An 18,294-nucleotide genomic window follows, 5' to 3' on the forward strand; every position below is an offset into this window, starting at 1 on the left:
TTAACTGGTTGATAATTTCAGAGTATAATAAGCAGCTCTTGTGACGCTTTTCCCTGTCCCTGAGAACCATAAACATCAAAGAATCCTTTTACCCTTTCGTGAAGATTCTCTGGAAAGTAGTCATGTTTATTCATTAATAACAGGACAAGGAGCAGTGTCATAGAGGGTTAAATCCAAGTAAATTGGCTTCCACACGTAAAGAAATTTTCTGGAAATCATGAATGTAAGTGAAAAAACAAAGAAGGAAACCGACAGACCATTCTGCTGCCGTAGTGACCATGTGGAGCGCGTAACCTCATCCTCAGGGTTCCAGTGAAGTTTTTGTGCTATATCCTGCCGAAGTCGCCACTGCACAAAATCGATGAGCAAACGAACATGCTAAGTACACTTGCCCACAGCAGACAGCAGCAGTAGGCTGATCCAGAAGACTTGTTTGCCGTGAATTTTGGGCTGCACTGGGTACAAAAGGGTGCTCTGAACGAGCGTGTAAAATACGCCCATACCAAAAGTGAGCGTATTACCACTGACAGGTACAACAAAAAGGGCTGTTTCCTGGAAATTTGCCACAAGAGAAGCCCCTGAACAACTTAGTGGATTATAAGAGCTATGGGAAGGAAACGTCAGTCGGGTCTCTGGTCACTTGCCTGTTCGGTTTTTTTTTGGGGGGGGGGGGTCTTTTTGAGGCAGAATCTCACTATCACAGATCATGCTGGTCTTGAATTCACTCTGTAGCCCAGGCTGACCTCAAACTTGCAAGAATCCTCCTGCCTCAGCCTCCTGAGTGTTGGGATTACAGGTGTGCACCAGTTTTTATCTTTCTCACTAGTCTTTATAGCAGGAAACAGCTGATTCACCGCTACATTTCCAGCTCCTCACCCAGCTGACCTTGCCAGTCAGCCCTGGCCTCCAGAGCCTGCCTGCAGCTTGCAGACAGGGCGGGGCCTGGGCGCGCTCCCGAGCGGCCCATCGATGGCCGTCCTTCCTCTGCTGGTGAACAAACAAAAAGCAAAAGTGAAAACATACTGAAATTTAAACATTGACACAAGTAATCTTTGTTGATGCGTCTGTATCTCTATTTTCAGTGTATATTTTATGATCTATCCCTGGAGATTAATAGAAGGAACTGTTCGTCCTGAAGGCGATTCAGGGGCTTTGTATTGCATTGCTTGTGCTGTTAGGTTTTAATTTGCCCAACCAAAGTATTCATGTCTTTAAAATTTAATTTTTCTAAATTCAGTACTTCTTAGTATTGTTGATGAAATTTATCACAGTGAATATTAGTAAATAAATTCTTAGAAAACGTAAGGGTGTTTTAAAATCTCATTTTCTTACACTGCTTTTTCTCTTAGTTTTCCTTTGTTTCTTTGTGTTCTCGCACTCTGCTGGCTTTTCATGAATTTGTGTGAACTAAAGATTGTTCTAGCCTGGAAATCTTTTCCTTTTCCTTCAGAACGCCATTTAAAGGTAAAACTGAAGAGAATGAGGGCTCTAAGGTAATGTAGTAGGTCGAAAGAAGGACTAGACTTGAAACAGGAAGCTGTTTTCCCATCTCAAGCGTACAACATGTTGTTGTAGTACTTACCCGACTCATTCACCGAAGACTCCATTTCTACATTGGAGGCAGTTACATTGGAGCCGGCTGACTGCTGCCATTACTAACACCGAGTACGCCCGAATGCCTGTGATGTACTTTCACTTTCTGTATAACTGACATGAAGATCATATTAATGAGAAAATGAAATAAAATGTCTTCAAACAATATGTTTATTTTGCTTAAACTATTTCCGTAACATACATTTCTTTCAATTTTTCTTAGTTCCTGAAGTTAAGGGAAAAAAGAAGCCATTGATCACTTATGTGGGAGACTCGACTGTCCTGGTGTGTAAATGTGAAAAGTGTGTTGGACCTTCACATTGGACCTGGTACAGAAGTAATGGAAGTGTACAGGTAAGACTGTATTTCTTTCATTTGAAGAAAACAGAAACACCCTTTAGTTCATAAATAAGATTATAACAGACTTACAGTTCCTAGAATGACTTACATTTTTGTAATCTTATTTTTTAAATATGTATTTTATAAAGAACATTGATAAATGGAGTTATCGTTTGTGTTCATTTTACATGATACATCTGAAGATACTCTTAATGTGTCGTTAATTTGTACTTTGTTTTTTTTAGGTTTAGTAGTTTTTATTTTGGTACCAGGAATCGAACCCAGGACCTTGTGCTGGCCAGGTAGACACTTGTACCGCTGAGCTATATCCCTGGCCCTTAGCAGTTTATTTAAACTTAGAAAGAAATTTCCAATTCATTTTTAGTTGACCAGTTTAGAAATAACCCCATTAGAAAAGATTATTTTATCTTTCATGAAAATAACTAGTAAAAAAAAAGTTGTCTTTCTTTCTGTGTTTCTGTCCTGAAATGTTTGTAGTAGAATATATGGTTAGAGCATCATTTTAAAAAAACAAATGAACATTTGGTAGCTTAGAGTTAGATCTTAGATCCTACTGTGAGTATCATTGGTCTTATTTGACCGGAAGCTGCACACTCTTGTGTGTGTTCTAATTCTTTTTGTCTTAGAGAGAAATAGCAATTGAGAGAACTTACGTGAAGAAATACAAGAGTGTTCAGTCCGTCGTTTCCGGCTTCCTTTCTTCTCCCAAATAGCCTCCAATGGCTGGAGAATTTCAGATGGTGTCTTGTAGGGGACCTTTTTCTCTCCCTGGTGCTAATGAGCCTTTAAATTACAGTCATGTTAAAGATGAACTATAATTCTAAAAGGAACACGAGAGGCAGAATGGACCTAACAATGAAATATTAAATTCCTTCTGAGAGAAAATTGGTGCTGCGTAGACTGCTGACGGATGGCAGAGGGAGGAAGGACCTGGGAAGGAGAGTGACTGGTTTCTGCTGTAACACTGGTTTAATAAGAACAGAGCTCCAGATTGTATAGATGCGCACTTCACGCCACTGTAACTTCTGCTGCGTGTCTTATCGATGATTAAGACAGACACACAAAGGTTTTAAAGAACATACAAATTCGTAAAATCAAATAATCAACTGGTATTTATGCATATGTGATACCAGACAACCAATAGGTTAGACTACATTAAACATTGAAAAATGTCATTCACACATACTTGCGTTTCTCTGCGTTGGCTCTACAAACCTTATCCTTGCAGTTTGGTCCTAAGCACCGCCATAATAGAGTATAAAAAATGTACAGGCAAGACGGTATGGGTCAGAATTTAGGTGAAGTGTTGTTTCAGCCTGTAACCAACAGTCTGCATCAGAACGAGCAAGGTCCTTATTTTCAGTGCAGTTCTGACTCAGGACAAGGCATTTGTTAGAAGCATCCCAGGCAATGCTGGGCACGCATACCCAGGTCACAGTGATTTTTTTTTTCCCCTTTGGCAAATAGTATTACTCAAAGTTCTTCTGCAGATAACCTCTGAGAATGTTGTGTGCACCTTGGCATTTGTTGAACAGTGCCATAGACAGACAGAGCAGGGAAGCCATCAAGTGGCCTGAGCCTTAATTTTAATTTAAATACATCAAGTGTAACAGCTATCAGATAGCTTATCCTGAGCCTGGGGAAAACCCGGAGACTCTCAGAAGCCCGTTTGGAGAGGCAGGGGCAGAGAAAGCAATTGGGATGCCAGGAAAGAAGGGCTGCAGGCCACCTCAAGCAGCAGTCCCTGGGGTGGGGGTTCCTTTGATTCCTTCTCCCTCAGCTCTAGAGGGCTGAAGATTTCCGCGAGGGTCACTGCATGGGTAACTACCATTGCTAAGTGATTTCTTTCATATGAACCATAGGAATTAGTGGCTTCAGGGGGAAGTAGTAGTTAAACTGGGTGCCTGTGTTTGTGAAAAGCCAGTCCGATATTACTAGAATGTAAAACCCAGACAGCTAAATTCCCCCGCTTTTAATTCTCATATAACATTTACCCGTAACAACTTGCTGACTTGTTTGTAGTTTAGAATATCAGTGCCAAATTTTCCACATAAAGTGTAAAATCCTTCCAGCCAAGTACTTTTTCCTGTTTATTACCTGGATGATCCAGATAAACTCTAATAAGGCTTAAGGCCTGCTCTAAATAACTTCTCATAAACTCTAGTGTGCCTTTTTCCAGTAAGCAGTTTTCTTATAGCTTTGCTTAAAATTGGATCAAACAGGGCACGTGTCTTTTATTCAAAGTGATAGAAATGGACTTTACTGTCTCCTTATGTTAGGTTCCTATTGACGCTAACATGAGTGCTAAGTATGTGATCAGCGGAGCACACAACAATGAAACAAAGCTCAAGCTGATGAATCTCCTGGAAGAAGACGGGGGATCCTACTGGTGCCGGGCAGTGTTCCCGTTAGGCGAGAGTGAAGATCAGCAGGAACTTGTTGTGCTGAGCTTTCTGGTGCCCCTCAAACCGTTTTTTGCTATCATCGCTGAAGCTGTTCTTTTAGTGGCCATTATTCTGCTTTTTGAAGTGTACACACAAAAGAGAAAGAAGCACCCAGGTAGGATTCTTCGTTGTAAATAGCATCACTTAATTACAGTATATATTATCATGTAACACATTACTGTGACTTTAAAATGTTGGGGGAAATCCATCTTATTTGGAGCAGTACTTCCGTTAGTGACAGTGGTAATAGTGAGCTGTGAGCCTATACTGATCCTTTGATTTCAACTTTAATAATTTTATTTATTTACTTGGTGCTACCAGCATCTAAGCACCAGTTAGGGTGTATGTGTTATGACGATGGGATATTAGAAAAATCTGTGATTGGTTGGTATAAAAGATCTTAAACAATTTTTTCCACTTAGGTAACTCACTAAAACATATTTTATCTATTGATAAACTCTTTTGAAGTTTTCATCAGAAGAGACCTTGTTCAGTCAAGTTTCCTTGTTCTGTATCTTGTGCCTGATGTGTTATTGAGTTCAGAAAATTTATATTACATCCTATAGTCTTTCCTGATTTTGTATTTGATTAATTCATTCCTGAACTATCCAGACAGGGTTTTGCTGGCCTCAAATTGGCCATCCTCTTGGCTGCAGCCTCTGCAGAACTGGTGTTACAAACCCTGCACCAGCTCACCTAACTTGTTAAATTTTTAATAACTGAATGACAGACTAATGAATCATCTTCTTTTGAAAATCCCGGGGCACTGAAATGTTCTTGATCGGAGATGCAGATAAGGTGTGGAGCGCACATGCAGAGGAAGGCTGCAGGCCTTCTAAGGCAGCACGTCTGTCTTCATTCCAAAGAGTAAAGCAGCACAGAGTTCTTCCCTGAGGGCCAGGTTCACTTGAACATAAAGTGTCCCGTAAAAAATAAGGCATCACGTTTAATGGTCACATTCTTCTTTTGTTACACAGACGATGGAAAAGAATTTGAACAAATTGAGCAGCTGTAAGTATTATTCTGTTACTGATTTCGCTTGGTAAAATACTGAGAAATATGAGATTGAATGAAATGTGTGCCATTAGGAATGAAACAGCGTAAGAGTTCAAGAGGACGTCTGTGGTACTTCCTGGTCATGGCCCTGAGGTGCCAGGGTGGAGTCCGGGGTCCGGCTGCCTGCAACACAGCATGGCTTACTGCCCTCACCTCTCTGCCTGGGTTTTCTCCTCTGCAAAATTGCTTCATGATAGCACTTAACCATGTAGGTCTGTTGGATTAAATGACACTGTAGGTGTAAAACGGCATTGTCGAGCGAGGCTTTGGTGCCCAAGTGCTCAGTGACCTTAAGGAAGTATTACCTGTTTGAGTGATTCTCAGCCTTGCCTGTAGTTTTGATCACTGAAGAGGCTCCTTAGCGGTACAGTTGCTCGGATCTTGCTGGGTCTCCCAGGTCCGAGTCTCAGGGATTGGGGCCTGTGTGTCTGTGTCTCTCAAATGTGTACAAGTGGTTCTCATTCTCTGTTGCCTTGAAGGCAGCTGGCCTCGAATTCTGTTAGTAATCATTGTCGCGAGAATGTTCGTTGTGCTGTAAGTACACTGCTAGTTCTCTTTAGTAGAAAATGTTAGAAGAATTGAGAGTAAGGTGGCCAGGGATGCCATTTGGTTTGGGCAAGGTGGGAATTCGTTCCTCCAAGCCAGAGAACTGAGAGCAGAGGCTAGGGACAGAGGTGGCCAGCATGGGGATTGGGCTGAGTAATAAAATCTAGGGTGGACTGAGACCACGAGAAACGAGGGGCCTGAGCGGCTGTTGCCAACACAGAGTGACCGGACGTCTGGCTTCCTCAGGAGCCACACTGCGGCGCAGGAGTGGGCCGGACACTTGCCCTTCCTGTTCACAGATACTATTCAGACAGGCGTTTTGACTTAGTTCCCACGGAGCAGGTACAGTAAATCAACAAGAGGTAGGCTCTAAGTTAGAGCTACAGAGTTACTAAGTCAGGAGTTTCCTTGAGACAAGTAGAGGAAAAACGGTTAGAATCAGAGACCCTCAGAGTTGTTGGAACGGCGCTGCAGCTGTCCCAGGGCAGGTCTGCTGCCTGCCTGGAGAACTGGGACATTATCCATAGCAACCTGAACTTGGTTCCTATGTTTTGGTCCTCTTGCTATATTCTTGGAGTTATGAAACATACGGCAGATGTGTACATCCTTGAAGACAGTTCTCACATTGCCAGATTCTTTACCCAGCGCAGCCTGCCCAGTGTCTGTGACCACACTCGAGGTCACCGGTGGCCCCTGTGCTCTGCTTTGTGCAAGACACACCCTGTAAGGATGGTCCATGGACAGTCGGAATGTGCTGTCGATACTATACAGTTTCCCTTACTTATGAACCCTAGCCTATTTGATAATTTTCCTAGAATATGTTAGAAGCAATGTCAAAATGATTCCATGTAAAATATAAAGAGTGGTATTTATTCTTTTTAAAATTGGAATAATGGGGCTGGGGATTTAGCTCAGCGGCAAAAGCGCCTGCCTGGCAAGCACAAGGTCGTGAGTTCGGTTCCCGGTACCGGAGAAAAACCAAAAAAAAAAATTGGAATAATGTACGTCATTTTCTCCATCCTTAACTATCACATATCACGGGAAGTGTCTCACTTTAGGTTATTTTAGTATCTTTAGATTATTAGAAGTAGCTAGGGCACTTTAAAGTTCCTTTGCATCAGCTGATTATCCATGTTCCTTTTAGACTTAGTATTTAAGAGATTTCTTTTGGCAGAAATATATTTTACATGTAATACCTGTATATGTGTTTAGCTGAATAGGAGTTTCCTGGTGAAACTAATTCTTAAAGAGAGTAGTGAAATGTGTTCCATCAAAACATTGGTTTATCTGATTCACTTATATTCAATCCAAATGGTTACTGGCACCCACGCAGTTCTGACATCACTGACTGGGTGGTTGAATTTATTATCTAGTGGGCATAGCTTAACGAGATCAAGGCCGCCCATCAGGTTTGTAAGACATTCATTATGCAAAATCATCACCTTGTTCAGTCATAAGAATTTGAACCCTGCATTGTAGTCTTGTGCTGATGCACACTGGGTAAAGAACCATGCTTAACCTGCACCTTGATGTAATAAACATCAAATTACTGCACCAGTGTCACACAAACTGGTAGGTTCCTATCTGGGTGTTAGCTTCCTTGCATATTTTGAAACAACACATGGGTTGTGGTTTATGTCCAAGCCCCTGGGCGAGTACAGGAAGAAGCAGTGTTCCCTCTGCATAACATGTCTTATTACTGTCTCCCATCCAAGTGCTAACCAGGCCCAACCCTGCTTAGCTTCTGAGGTCAGATGAGATCGGGCGTGTTCAGGGTGGTTTGGCCGTAGACTATTAACTGTCAGCTGTACCAACATTCATCTCTGAACAGTGCATAGAGAAGTAAAATCAACATTGTGAGCAGGACATTTTTAAGGACAACATATATCTGTATTGAAATCTTGCATGTTCTCCTGATATCCCTGATACGAATAGTGTACTGACTTAATATCAAGCATTGTAAACATCTGGTGATTTTCCTTTTTGTTCTCCATACAGGAAGTCAGATGATAGCAATGGTTTAGAAAATAATGCCCCCAGGCAAAGAAAGAAATGTAAGTTATATTCAAATGATAGTGCAAATAAAAGGGGAAATACAGTATACGTGAGCTGTTTATTAAACCAGATACTTTTTTTTTTAGTTTCATAAAAGTTATTTAATATGTGTCGGAATATGTTTGAATGTACAGGTATTACTAAAGAAAATGTAGTTTTACAAAAATAACAACATCCTTTTCCTGGAGAAAAGCAGTAGCAATATGAAGTAGATACTGTCTATATGTTTTTTTTTCTTTTATCACCCTGGGCTAATTTCTTTTGCAGTGTTTCTTTTTTTCTCTTTTTGAGACAAGGTCTCGCTATGCAGTTCAGGCTGGCTTTGAGCTCACTTTGTATCCCAAGCTGGTCTTGAACTCGCAACGACCCTCCTGCCTCAGCCTCCTGAGTGCTGGCATTGTAGGTGTGCGCTGCCATGCCCAGCTACAGTGTTTTATGTAGCCTTTTCCCCCCTCAAATTTTCTGTGTTCTGTAACTTTATTCTCATTCAGTCCTACGTGTGTGGTGCTATGAACTAATCTATGGTAGTTAATTTTCTTTAGTGATTCAACATTTTCTCAGATCGTTGATATTAGAGCACCTTCTTCTGGCAGGAGATTGTAACCCTCACTTTCCAGTACTTTTTCTTTTTTTTTGCTTTACTAAAATAATAGTAAGTTTTTATGGAATAACAAGCACATTAATTTTATTTCCTTATGCTTTATTTAACTCAGGAATCTGTGAGCCAGTGAATGGATCACATCAAGCATCGTGGGAAGATGTACAAGGATGTGTTTCAGCTTTTAAGAGTTTGAGTTTTTCCTGACTTGCATGGCCAGACCCTGTCTTCAAAAAAAAATGACAAAAAACAAAGAGTTTCTGAGTTTTTGTGTTTTCAAAGATGAAAAGTTTAAAAAAAAGATGAAAAGTTTATGCGGCTTGTACACCAGTAGCTTTATACATAATACATGCTATCTCAGATCTAGAGCCTTTATTTCATGTCGTTATTGCTTTATACTAAAGCAAGGCAAACTATGTGAAATGTGTTCCGTGAGCTGTAACCCAGAGTAATTAATTTTATCTTGGTCTTTAAAGGGCATCAGCAGAATGAGTTAATAATTCATAGAACAATTTAAAAAAGTACTCCATGGAACAGGTATCACTAAAGACCTGTCTATAACCAAAGAACCTATTAAAAAGGAAGTCTTTACTGTTTATGTCTTAAAAAAAGTATTTTTCCTAATCATGCTTTGTGTGTATAGAAATTTGTATTTGTATAATAGTTTCATGTAAAGTTGTGATATTGAAAAATTGTGTCATTAGGACTTCAATCTTTGTGTTTTTTGCTAATGATGGTTACACTCTCTGCAAGTACAACATAGCTTTTGTCCATAAATCATAGCTTAAGACAAGGAAGTAAACCGTGCTCTTAGCTGGGTATGGTGGTTACATCTGTAATCCCTGCTGTTCAGGGGGCTGAGGTAAGAAGATCAGAAATCTGAGGCCAGCAATTTAGTGAGACCCTGTCTCACTAAAAAAAATAAAACAAAAAAAACTGGGAATGTAGACCAGTGGCAGGCCACTTTCTTGCTTTACCATGTGCAAGGCCCCAGGTTCAATCACCAGTACCTGAAAAAGTCAAAACCAAAAACAAACACCAAAGAAGATTTTAAAAAACCTCAAAAAACAGAAAAACTAACTAACAAAAAAATCCTATGCTTGCTCCTAAGCTCTGTTGCTACAGAGCAACTCTCTGTCTTTCCCATACCAAGCCACAGTGCTACTTGTCTTTAGAGCATTTTTGTTGTTGTTTCTGTTTCTTTTGTTTTATAAGCCCTGGACCTTGGACTTCTCCAGGTGTGTAAGTATTAACAATACACCACTGTCAGCCGGGTGCTTCTGTGGTTCATGGTTTCCTGGTGTCTTCTATTTTTTTTTTACTAAGTTTGTTTGTATCCATGGCTGGTTAAATATATAAAAATATGTCATTAGTGCTTTACAATAGTAATTCTTTTGGCTGGAATATAGATGTATTGAAGTACTTTATTTTTGCAAATGCCTTAACATAGTATCTGAAAGTAGGATAGTTTCTATTGCATATATATCTGAAATATTTTATAAATGAATTATAACCAAATTCAATGAAACCTGAATGTACATGGAAGTTTCCAGTGACTTTAAAGGAAATAATGGAAATCATGCTACACTACCCTAGATTGTCCGTGGTGTGAGCAACCAGAAGCAGAGAAGAGCTAAGGATGGCCATGAAAAACGCACAGTTCTTGAGTTGGGGATTAAAGCCTGATGAAGATGATGATTAAAGCCTGAAGAAGATGATAGAAAGAATGCTTTATAGTAATTTATACTATGGATATTGGTTAAGAAAATAGAATTCTGATAGTGAGAACTGCATAGCCAGCTTGACTAATGTTTACTAATATTACTAGCATGAATATACACCTAAAATAGTGACTTGGAAGCTGCTTTTTATTTTGCTGCTGCAACAAAACTATTTTGTTGCAGAACATCTCAGCCACACAGGAGCATATTATTAAACTGGAAAATAACTCCTTTTGGTTAACTATTCATTCTTGACCTCAGCCATTTGTTTTGATCTAATTCATAATTTGACAAAATTGTTAGGGGTACTGTGGTGGTGGCTGGCCTAATTAACTTAAGCAGAATTCAGGGAAAAGCGAGTCAAACCTGTTTTCTAAATCGTAACCCAAAACGATACGTAGCTCATGTGGAGTGTGCAGCCTTATGTTTTGGCACAATTCATTGTTGAGGCTGAAGTAGTTTTTAAGCAAAAAAAAGAAAACGTGTTGCTCAAAGGTAAAATAATCTGAAATATTGATATAGCAAATTGAAATTTTAAATAATTCTTGCTATGTATTTTTGCTAGTAAAGACAAGCTGCTTGACTAACTGAAAGCAGAAAAAGTACCCAAATATTGAAGTTGATTTTTAGTTCTTGAAAGTCTCTGGAGGACTTCTAGAAAATTACTTCACCACTGTTTGCTTAAAAATGGATTGTGTCCATTAACTAACTCCTTAAAGATAATAAATGGATTAACTTAAGAACTCAGTAAATTGACTGCAAGTACTAAGCGGTAGAAAAGCTGAAGCAGGAAACTGCTCCAAGCTTGTATAGGACATGTTGGGAGGGGCTATCACTTTCTCTGGCTAGTGGGGTTTTTCAGCATAATTAGACTTCATGGTGCCATAAAATTCCCCATACTTCCATATACAAGTTTATACTAAAATGTAAATCATCTTCTGTAGTCTTGCGTTTCCCTCAAGCATTTGGTCAGATCCAAACCTAAAGGTCATTGTGATGTTTTACTGGTCAAGAATTCCTGTTCCTTTGGCTTTCTGAAAAACTCATTAATCTACCCGGTTGCCTCCCAGACCCCACTGGCCCCAGCTGTAACAGCTATGGTTTTATTTTATTTTTTGGCACTGGGAATTGAACTCAGGACCTTGCACTTGTCAGGCAGGGGCTGTGCCGCTGAGCTATATCCCCGGCCCTGTGGTTTTGAACTTTAGCCTCATCTTCTCAGTTTTTTGCGTTGTTGCTCAAGTCCTCCTTCTAAAACACAAATCTCCCTTGCAACTTCGTGTGGCTGGCTCCACGCCACCCTGCAGGCTCACCTTTGTCATTTCTTAGTATTGCAGTGTGTGAAACTGCTAATCTCCCTCAGGTCTGTGTCAGCTTTCCTGATGTTAGCCCGACCATGCATCCCTGAAGATCCCTCACACCCAGTGAGCAGTGATGCTCTGCCTTCGTTTTTATTCCCCTGTATTGTAAACACAGGTTTGCTGCTGTTCTTGATTCGTCTTTTATTTCTGTGCCCTGTACCATGAGGGTGTGTTGGAGATGTTGTGAAATATGTTGAATGAATAAACGTAAAAGTAAAAATCCAATTTTGTTAATTCATCATTATTTTTAGGAAAACAATTAAAAATTTGCCACATCAAAAGTGAGAAAGTGGGGCTGGGGATTTAGCTCAGCGGCAAAGCGCCTGCCTGACAAGCACAAGGTCGTGAGTTCGGTTCCCGGTACTGGAGAAAAATGAAAAAAAAAAAAAAAAGGACAAAAAGACAAAAGTGAGAAAGTATTTTAACAGAAAAACAAGTTCATGTAACTCCCTAAATTATTACATGGGATATGTTCCTTTGAACATCTTTAAATTTTAATTATACTCATTTCATGGAGAGCACACACGGTAGACCTTATTTTTATCCTAATAAGCTGTTGACTTACGGAATTTTAGCAGTTTATCCTTTGCCATGATATCGAAAGTTGGTATTTGTGGCCACCCTATTGACCTTTCATTCTACTCCACCACCTTAGAATATCTCAGAATCCACTTCGAAATTTAACTTTCACATTAAAAAAGTTTAGTTTTGATCACTGAAAGTATATCTTTCATCAGATTCATTAAAAGAAAAAACATCTTGCTTCATCCTTGGATCCTCAACTTAGAGGTATTTAAATAGGTTTATGCAGAATGATAGACTGAATATCTACTATAGCTCTCCCCATTAATATTCATCTTCTGGCCGGCCATGGTGGCGCAGGCCTGTAACCCCAGCATGTGGGAGGCTGCGGCAGGAGGATCTTGCAAGTTTGAGGCCAGCCTAGGCTACAAAGTGAGCTCAAGGCCATCCTGAACTGCATAGCGAGACTCTGTCTCCAAAAACAAAACAACAAAACAAAACAAAAACGCAAAAAATAATCTGTAATTGAAAAAAATGTATGTAAAGAAGTAGGGACATGCATCTCATTGGTGCTGCTGTGCATTTGTAGACAGGGATGTGTTCAGGTCTGTGCTCCAGGTTAATTAAAAGGCACAGCACCTCCCTGCAGCGTGCTCGGAGAAAGTATTTATTGAATAAAACAAAAATACAGGAATGACACAGTTACTTTTGAATCTTAAAATTGGGCACATTTACTTAGTTTCTGCTTTAATTTTGATTAACCATCAGTGTATCCTACTCTATTCTGGAAAGGAAGAAAAAGGAAATTGGAACTTGAGCACTTTCATACGGTGCTTAGGAATGTACTTTTAGACTGTAGGAAGCCAGTTACTTGCCCTGTTTAACAACTGAATGAAGGATGCGTCACACTAGTTTGTAACGGTAACTGGATTTGTTCATTGCGTAGCACGTGGTAGGCATGGTGCAAAATTTTTTGAAATGTTTTATTTCATTTACGCCAATATCATCCTATGGATAAAAATACTGTTTTTTTTTTCTTTTGGAGATAGGGTCTCACTACGGAGTTCAGGCAGGCTTTGAATCACTTGTGTAACCCAGAATGGCCTCAAATTCTGAGTGTTGGGATTACAGGTGTGCACCACAACACCCAGCACTTTTAAAAAAAAAATAAATGAGGGAACTCAAGTTTAGGGAGATGAAGTAATCTGTGTGAAATCTCCCTACCTGTAAGGGGTTAGAAGTAAGATTGGACTCCGGAGACCCTCAGAAGCCTATGTTTACGTACCAGTTTTGGGGTGCAGTGCTGGAGACTGAGCCCAGGGCCTTTGCACCGAGCTATGTCCCCAGCTGTGGTTTTTTTTGAAAGAGTTACTATTTTAAGACTGGTCTCTTTAAACTGTCAAATTGGGCTCAAATCTGTAATTCTGCCTCGGAGGCTGTCAGAGTGCTGTGATTACAGTCAAGCACTACCACGCCCGCCCTACCTACCTTCCTAAACAACTCTAACCCGCTAGTTACGTGCTTTTTAGAAAATGAGGCTGTCATTGTCTATAGTTTTTTCTTTCTTTTTAAAATTTCACTCTTGTCAGTTATTGTATGTTCCGTAATCTTGTATAAAGTTCGAGGAACCCGTGTGTTGGCATTCTCGTCGTGTCCCCTATGTCATGCTAGGAAACAGCACTTTGTTTCTTTTAAGATTCTTACTTTCTTTTCTAGTTTTACTTGTCAGTAGTGAGGGTGATCCTAAAATTTATCAAACACTGAACATGAAAGGAGGTGCTATTTTTAATTTCAGTAAGATGATAGGTGGAAGGTAGACCCCGTTATGCATTCCGTGTGCAGGGAGGAACTCCTTTAGGAGCTACTTTCTGATACCGTGCAAGTGAATGACTAAGTCTGAGTGATGAACAGGATAGTTTTTACGGAAATAGCCACTTTTAGGTAATGCAAGGAAATAGCCATTTTTAGTAAGTGTCAGTTGTAGTATTGCCATAGAGAAGTGCCTACAATGAGAGCATTTAGTAAGCAAGTTTTACTAGCTCTTCCAAGTATCTGATACGATTAAAGTTTATTAGCTTTTAAACATGATTCACAAGTTGTAAGCTGGCAAAGGAAAAGGTGTTTTGGGGGTTTGTGTATCTTCTGATTAATTTGTCAATAAATACCTGTGTGGAGCTCAGTGAATCAGTGAATGTCTTTCCGGTAAAATTTGCTATGAAACTAGTGAAAGTTGCTCATGCTTAGCACTGTGAGAATTACTTTTAGTCCTGTGATAGACTGTGACATTGACCTTCCTTTCTCATCACAGCTGGGGAAGTCCGTCCATTGCGAGTACTGGTGCAAACCTGTAGAGTATATTGGTGTGTTTTCTGTTACGTTAAAAACCTTTATAGAAAAGGATTTTGCTATGTAATTTTTAATCAGAAAACAGCACAGATTATTATTTTTCTAAAGTTTATTTGCTGAATAAATGAGATTAGCTTTATTATAACTATAAAATAATGCTAAAGGCTGCAAAAATAGCATAAAATATGATTGTATTAACTGTTTTTATACCTTTTAAGATAGAAATTTGACCATAAGCTTCCCTTTCACTTACATTAAAGGTCATTGACTTATTTCCTAGTTGTTCTCTTTTTTGTGTGTGTATCTACATTCCTACTGATGTCTTTTTGTATTGTGTAAATCGCTCAAATGTCATAAGGAATGTTGTAAAAAAATCATGGTTGCACATTTATAACTCAGGATACACGATGCAATTAAATGTACTTTAAAAATGTAAGGATTGGGAAATGTACTTGCAAATTTTTCATTTTTTAAATGATTTAAAGTGAATGTAAAGGACGAGATAATAAAGAACATTGAATTGATTTGTTTCCTTTTACATATTCATTAGAAATTTGTTAAACAGTTCATCTTTCTTAAGTCCTACGAGAAAGTATACCAGAACTGTGGCCCTGTATTTTGAGGGGTCAAATTGTAGCTTAGAAAACAATTTGCAGAATGCACCAAAATCCACTTGGAAAGTTTAAATGGCAGCTGTGACTTTGACACAAATGAACATTTAAAGTGAAATTCATATATTCTTCTTGTCCTGAGTAACTTTTTTTTCCATTTTTTCAGTGTCATTTTAATTCAGCAAAAAAAAAAACAAAAAACATAAAAATTTGTATTCTCTGAAAATGTCTACCACTGTAAAAGAGAACTAGTGTTCTAAATAGAACATTTTAAATTTGAGGGAAAAAAGGATTTTAATATGTGGTGTACTTGATTCCTACTTTACCTATGTATTGAAATTATTAATGGTTAATACAGGAAGTGTTTGTGCTCTAAACCATGTGAGGCCAATGGAAAGGAAGTGATCAGTGGTTAATTTTCAGTGACTGGATTAAAAACAGTGATGGGGAAGCAACTTCTAGAAATACAGAGTAAATACTTTTTTCTGGTAAACACAACTAACAAACAGTAAAGGTTTGTTCTAAAACACACAGTAAAGGGTTGTGACCTTAGGCAGGTACTACTGCTGTTGTCCCATCTTCCCACCTGCAACAGCAGATGTTGAGTGGGAAGCTGGCAGCTGGGAAGCAAAACTGTCCCTTCAAATAATGAAGCCATCGTGTTGCTACTCTCGAAGCCTGAACTCTTCCTCCTGCCCCAGAGAAGTAGGTATCCTTTCTCCCCTGAATTGTCAGTGGGAGCAGTGAGGAACCTGATTTTCTTTTTTGTCTTCTTGAGACAGGGTCTCCCTATGTAGTTTAGGCTGGCCTTGAGCTCACTTTGTAGCCCACCCTGGTCTCAAACTTAGAATGATCCTCCTGCCTCAGCCTCAGGCGTGTGCCACCACTCCTGGCAGAGCCTGATTTTCTAACTACTTGACAGTAGGGAGGTGAAGTACCCTTCTCCCCACCAAACTCGTGTCGCAGGAGCCCTGCTGAATGAAAGATTATTTTATTTTGTCTTTTTGAGGCGGTCTCAGCTCACTTTGTAGCGTAGGCTGGTCTGGAACTCAAAATAATCCTCCTGCCTCAGCCTCCTGAGTGTGTGTGTGGGAGGCACACATGACTACAGGTGTGTGCCACCACACCCGGCTTCCAAACAAAAGATTCAAATAAGATTCAATGCCTTAAATATCCAAGTTTTTATTTATTTATTTATTTTTCCGGTACCGGGAATCAAACTCACGACCTTGTACTTGCCAGGCAGGTGCTGTGCCACTGAGCTAAATCCCCAGCCCCCTCTGAGTTTTTTTTTTTTTTTAATTAATTCAGGCCAAGAATCATTCTCACCTTGATTGAGAAATAAGAAAGATCACCAGATAAGGTGAAAATACTGTTAGAGCTGACTGAGAATTTTAAAACAACTGTCATCTACATGTTGCTATAAACAGTCGAAAGCCTCAGTAAACAGTTGGGAAATAAACAGAAGAATGAACCAGGGAGAAATTTTTAAAGTAAAAAATGTACTAACCACAGCTTAAGCTCAGCAGCAGAATGGGGGTGAGTGAATGACTGCAATTTAAGTAATGTTAGCCAGTCTGAGCTGAGGGTGCTGGCACACGTCTGTAATCCCGGCACTGAGGAGGCCGTGGCAGGACTGAAAATTTGATTCCAGCCTGGGTTACATATCAAGCCTCTGTCTCAGAAAAAAAAAAAAAAAATTCAATCTGAACAATGGAGATAGTACAGACTGAAAAAAGTGGACAGCTTCAGGACCCTGTGGAATTATAAAAAAAAAAAGATATTTTTGTTGCTGTTGGAGAAGAGAAGATAGGGCTGTAAAACTATGCAAGTAATGATTGAGGTGTTCCCCAAATGTGATGTGTCGTCAACCTACAGAGTCAAGACAGGACAGCACAACAAGAGGAAGTCCGGTGAAGCCCATGCCGGGCCGACTTCTCAACACTGGGAAGACGGACTGTGGTGATCTTGAGATCAGGGATAAATACCTGCATAACAGAGAAAAGGGTAAAAATGGGAATACAATAAACTTTCTCTTGATTTCCCATTATATTTGACTATGAAAACATAATACTGATCTGCCGTCAATGTAAGTCTAAAGGAAAGATATTTAAATAATACAAAGGGACGTGGACGGTAAAGTTTTTATACTTCACTAAAACTGGTGAAATGTCCACACCAGGAAACTGTAATAAGTTATGTATGTTGTATAATACTTAGAGCAACCACTAAGAAAACTGTTAAACATGTGGTAAAGTTACAGACAAATCAAAGAGGGATTATAAAAAGTTTTCTGGTGACTCACAGGGATACAAGAAAAAAATAACAGAAAAAACAGAAGAAAAGGCAAGCACTCTACCACAGAAATTCCACTCACGTATTAAGCAAGCGCTGTATGACGCAAGTTCCACCCACGTGAGCCAACTACTCCACTACTACGGTCCACGCCCAGCTCTAGATGAAAGATTCTTTGGACATGGTGCCAAAGCTATACTCATTAAGTAGAAATCGCACTTTTTTTTTTTTTTAAAGAGTAGAAAATTTATTAGAGAATAGAAAAGAGAGAATGGGAAATAAGAATAGCTTGTAAGAGACAGGAGGGGTCCCAGATGGGTTGCCTAGAAATTGTACTTTGATCTTTTCCGAGGCTAATGATAATGGCGAGATACCTCACCACTGGCCGCAGCAGCAGCAAGCGTGGTGCTCAGCCGTAGTCATGAGGGTAAGTGGTTAATACTCCGCAGTGTACGTACTGTATTCACATCAGTAATTTGAATCTAGTAATTAAAGAATTTAATTTGAATATATACTATATTCAAATTGAATTACATGCAGTATCCAAATTATCATTACGAAGTAGGCTGTATTAGATGGTTTTGTCCCACTGAAAGCTAGTGTAAGTGTGGAGCGCATTTAAGCGGGCTAGACTTAGCTGTGATGATTGGTAAGTTAGATGTATTTGATGCGTGTTTGACTTAGTATTTTCAGTATACAATGAGTATGGGCGGTTTCCCACTGTAAACTGAGCATTTGTAGATGGTCAGTAAACACAGGCAATGTTGTTCAGCATCTAGTCATTAA

At 39.5% G+C, this 18,294-nt stretch overlaps 1 protein-coding gene and 1 pseudogene across 1 annotated transcript in view; one reads left to right on the top strand and one right to left on the bottom strand.

Annotated features, from left to right (window-relative positions):
• Emb (embigin) overlaps window positions 1-11,959 on the top strand; it is a gene marked incomplete at its 5' end in the record, with an annotated part of 40,355 nt that extends 28,396 nt beyond the window's left edge. Inside the window, 5 exon segments of the mRNA XM_005392729.2 lie at window positions 1,817-1,947; window positions 4,233-4,512; window positions 5,375-5,408; window positions 7,998-8,053; window positions 8,768-11,959. Of these exon segments, the coding sequence (XP_005392786.2) occupies window positions 1,817-1,947; window positions 4,233-4,512; window positions 5,375-5,408; window positions 7,998-8,053; window positions 8,768-8,769 (503 nt within the window).
• Window positions 76-1,607, bottom strand: LOC102009895 (annotated as a pseudogene).
• Window positions 11,960-18,294: the final 6,335 nt, after the last annotated feature.

This window comes from Chinchilla lanigera, unplaced genomic scaffold (assembly GCF_000276665.1).
Source record: "Chinchilla lanigera isolate Chin_1 unplaced genomic scaffold, ChiLan1.0 scaffold00045, whole genome shotgun sequence".
In the NCBI taxonomy this organism is placed as follows: domain Eukaryota; kingdom Metazoa; phylum Chordata; class Mammalia; order Rodentia; family Chinchillidae; genus Chinchilla; species Chinchilla lanigera.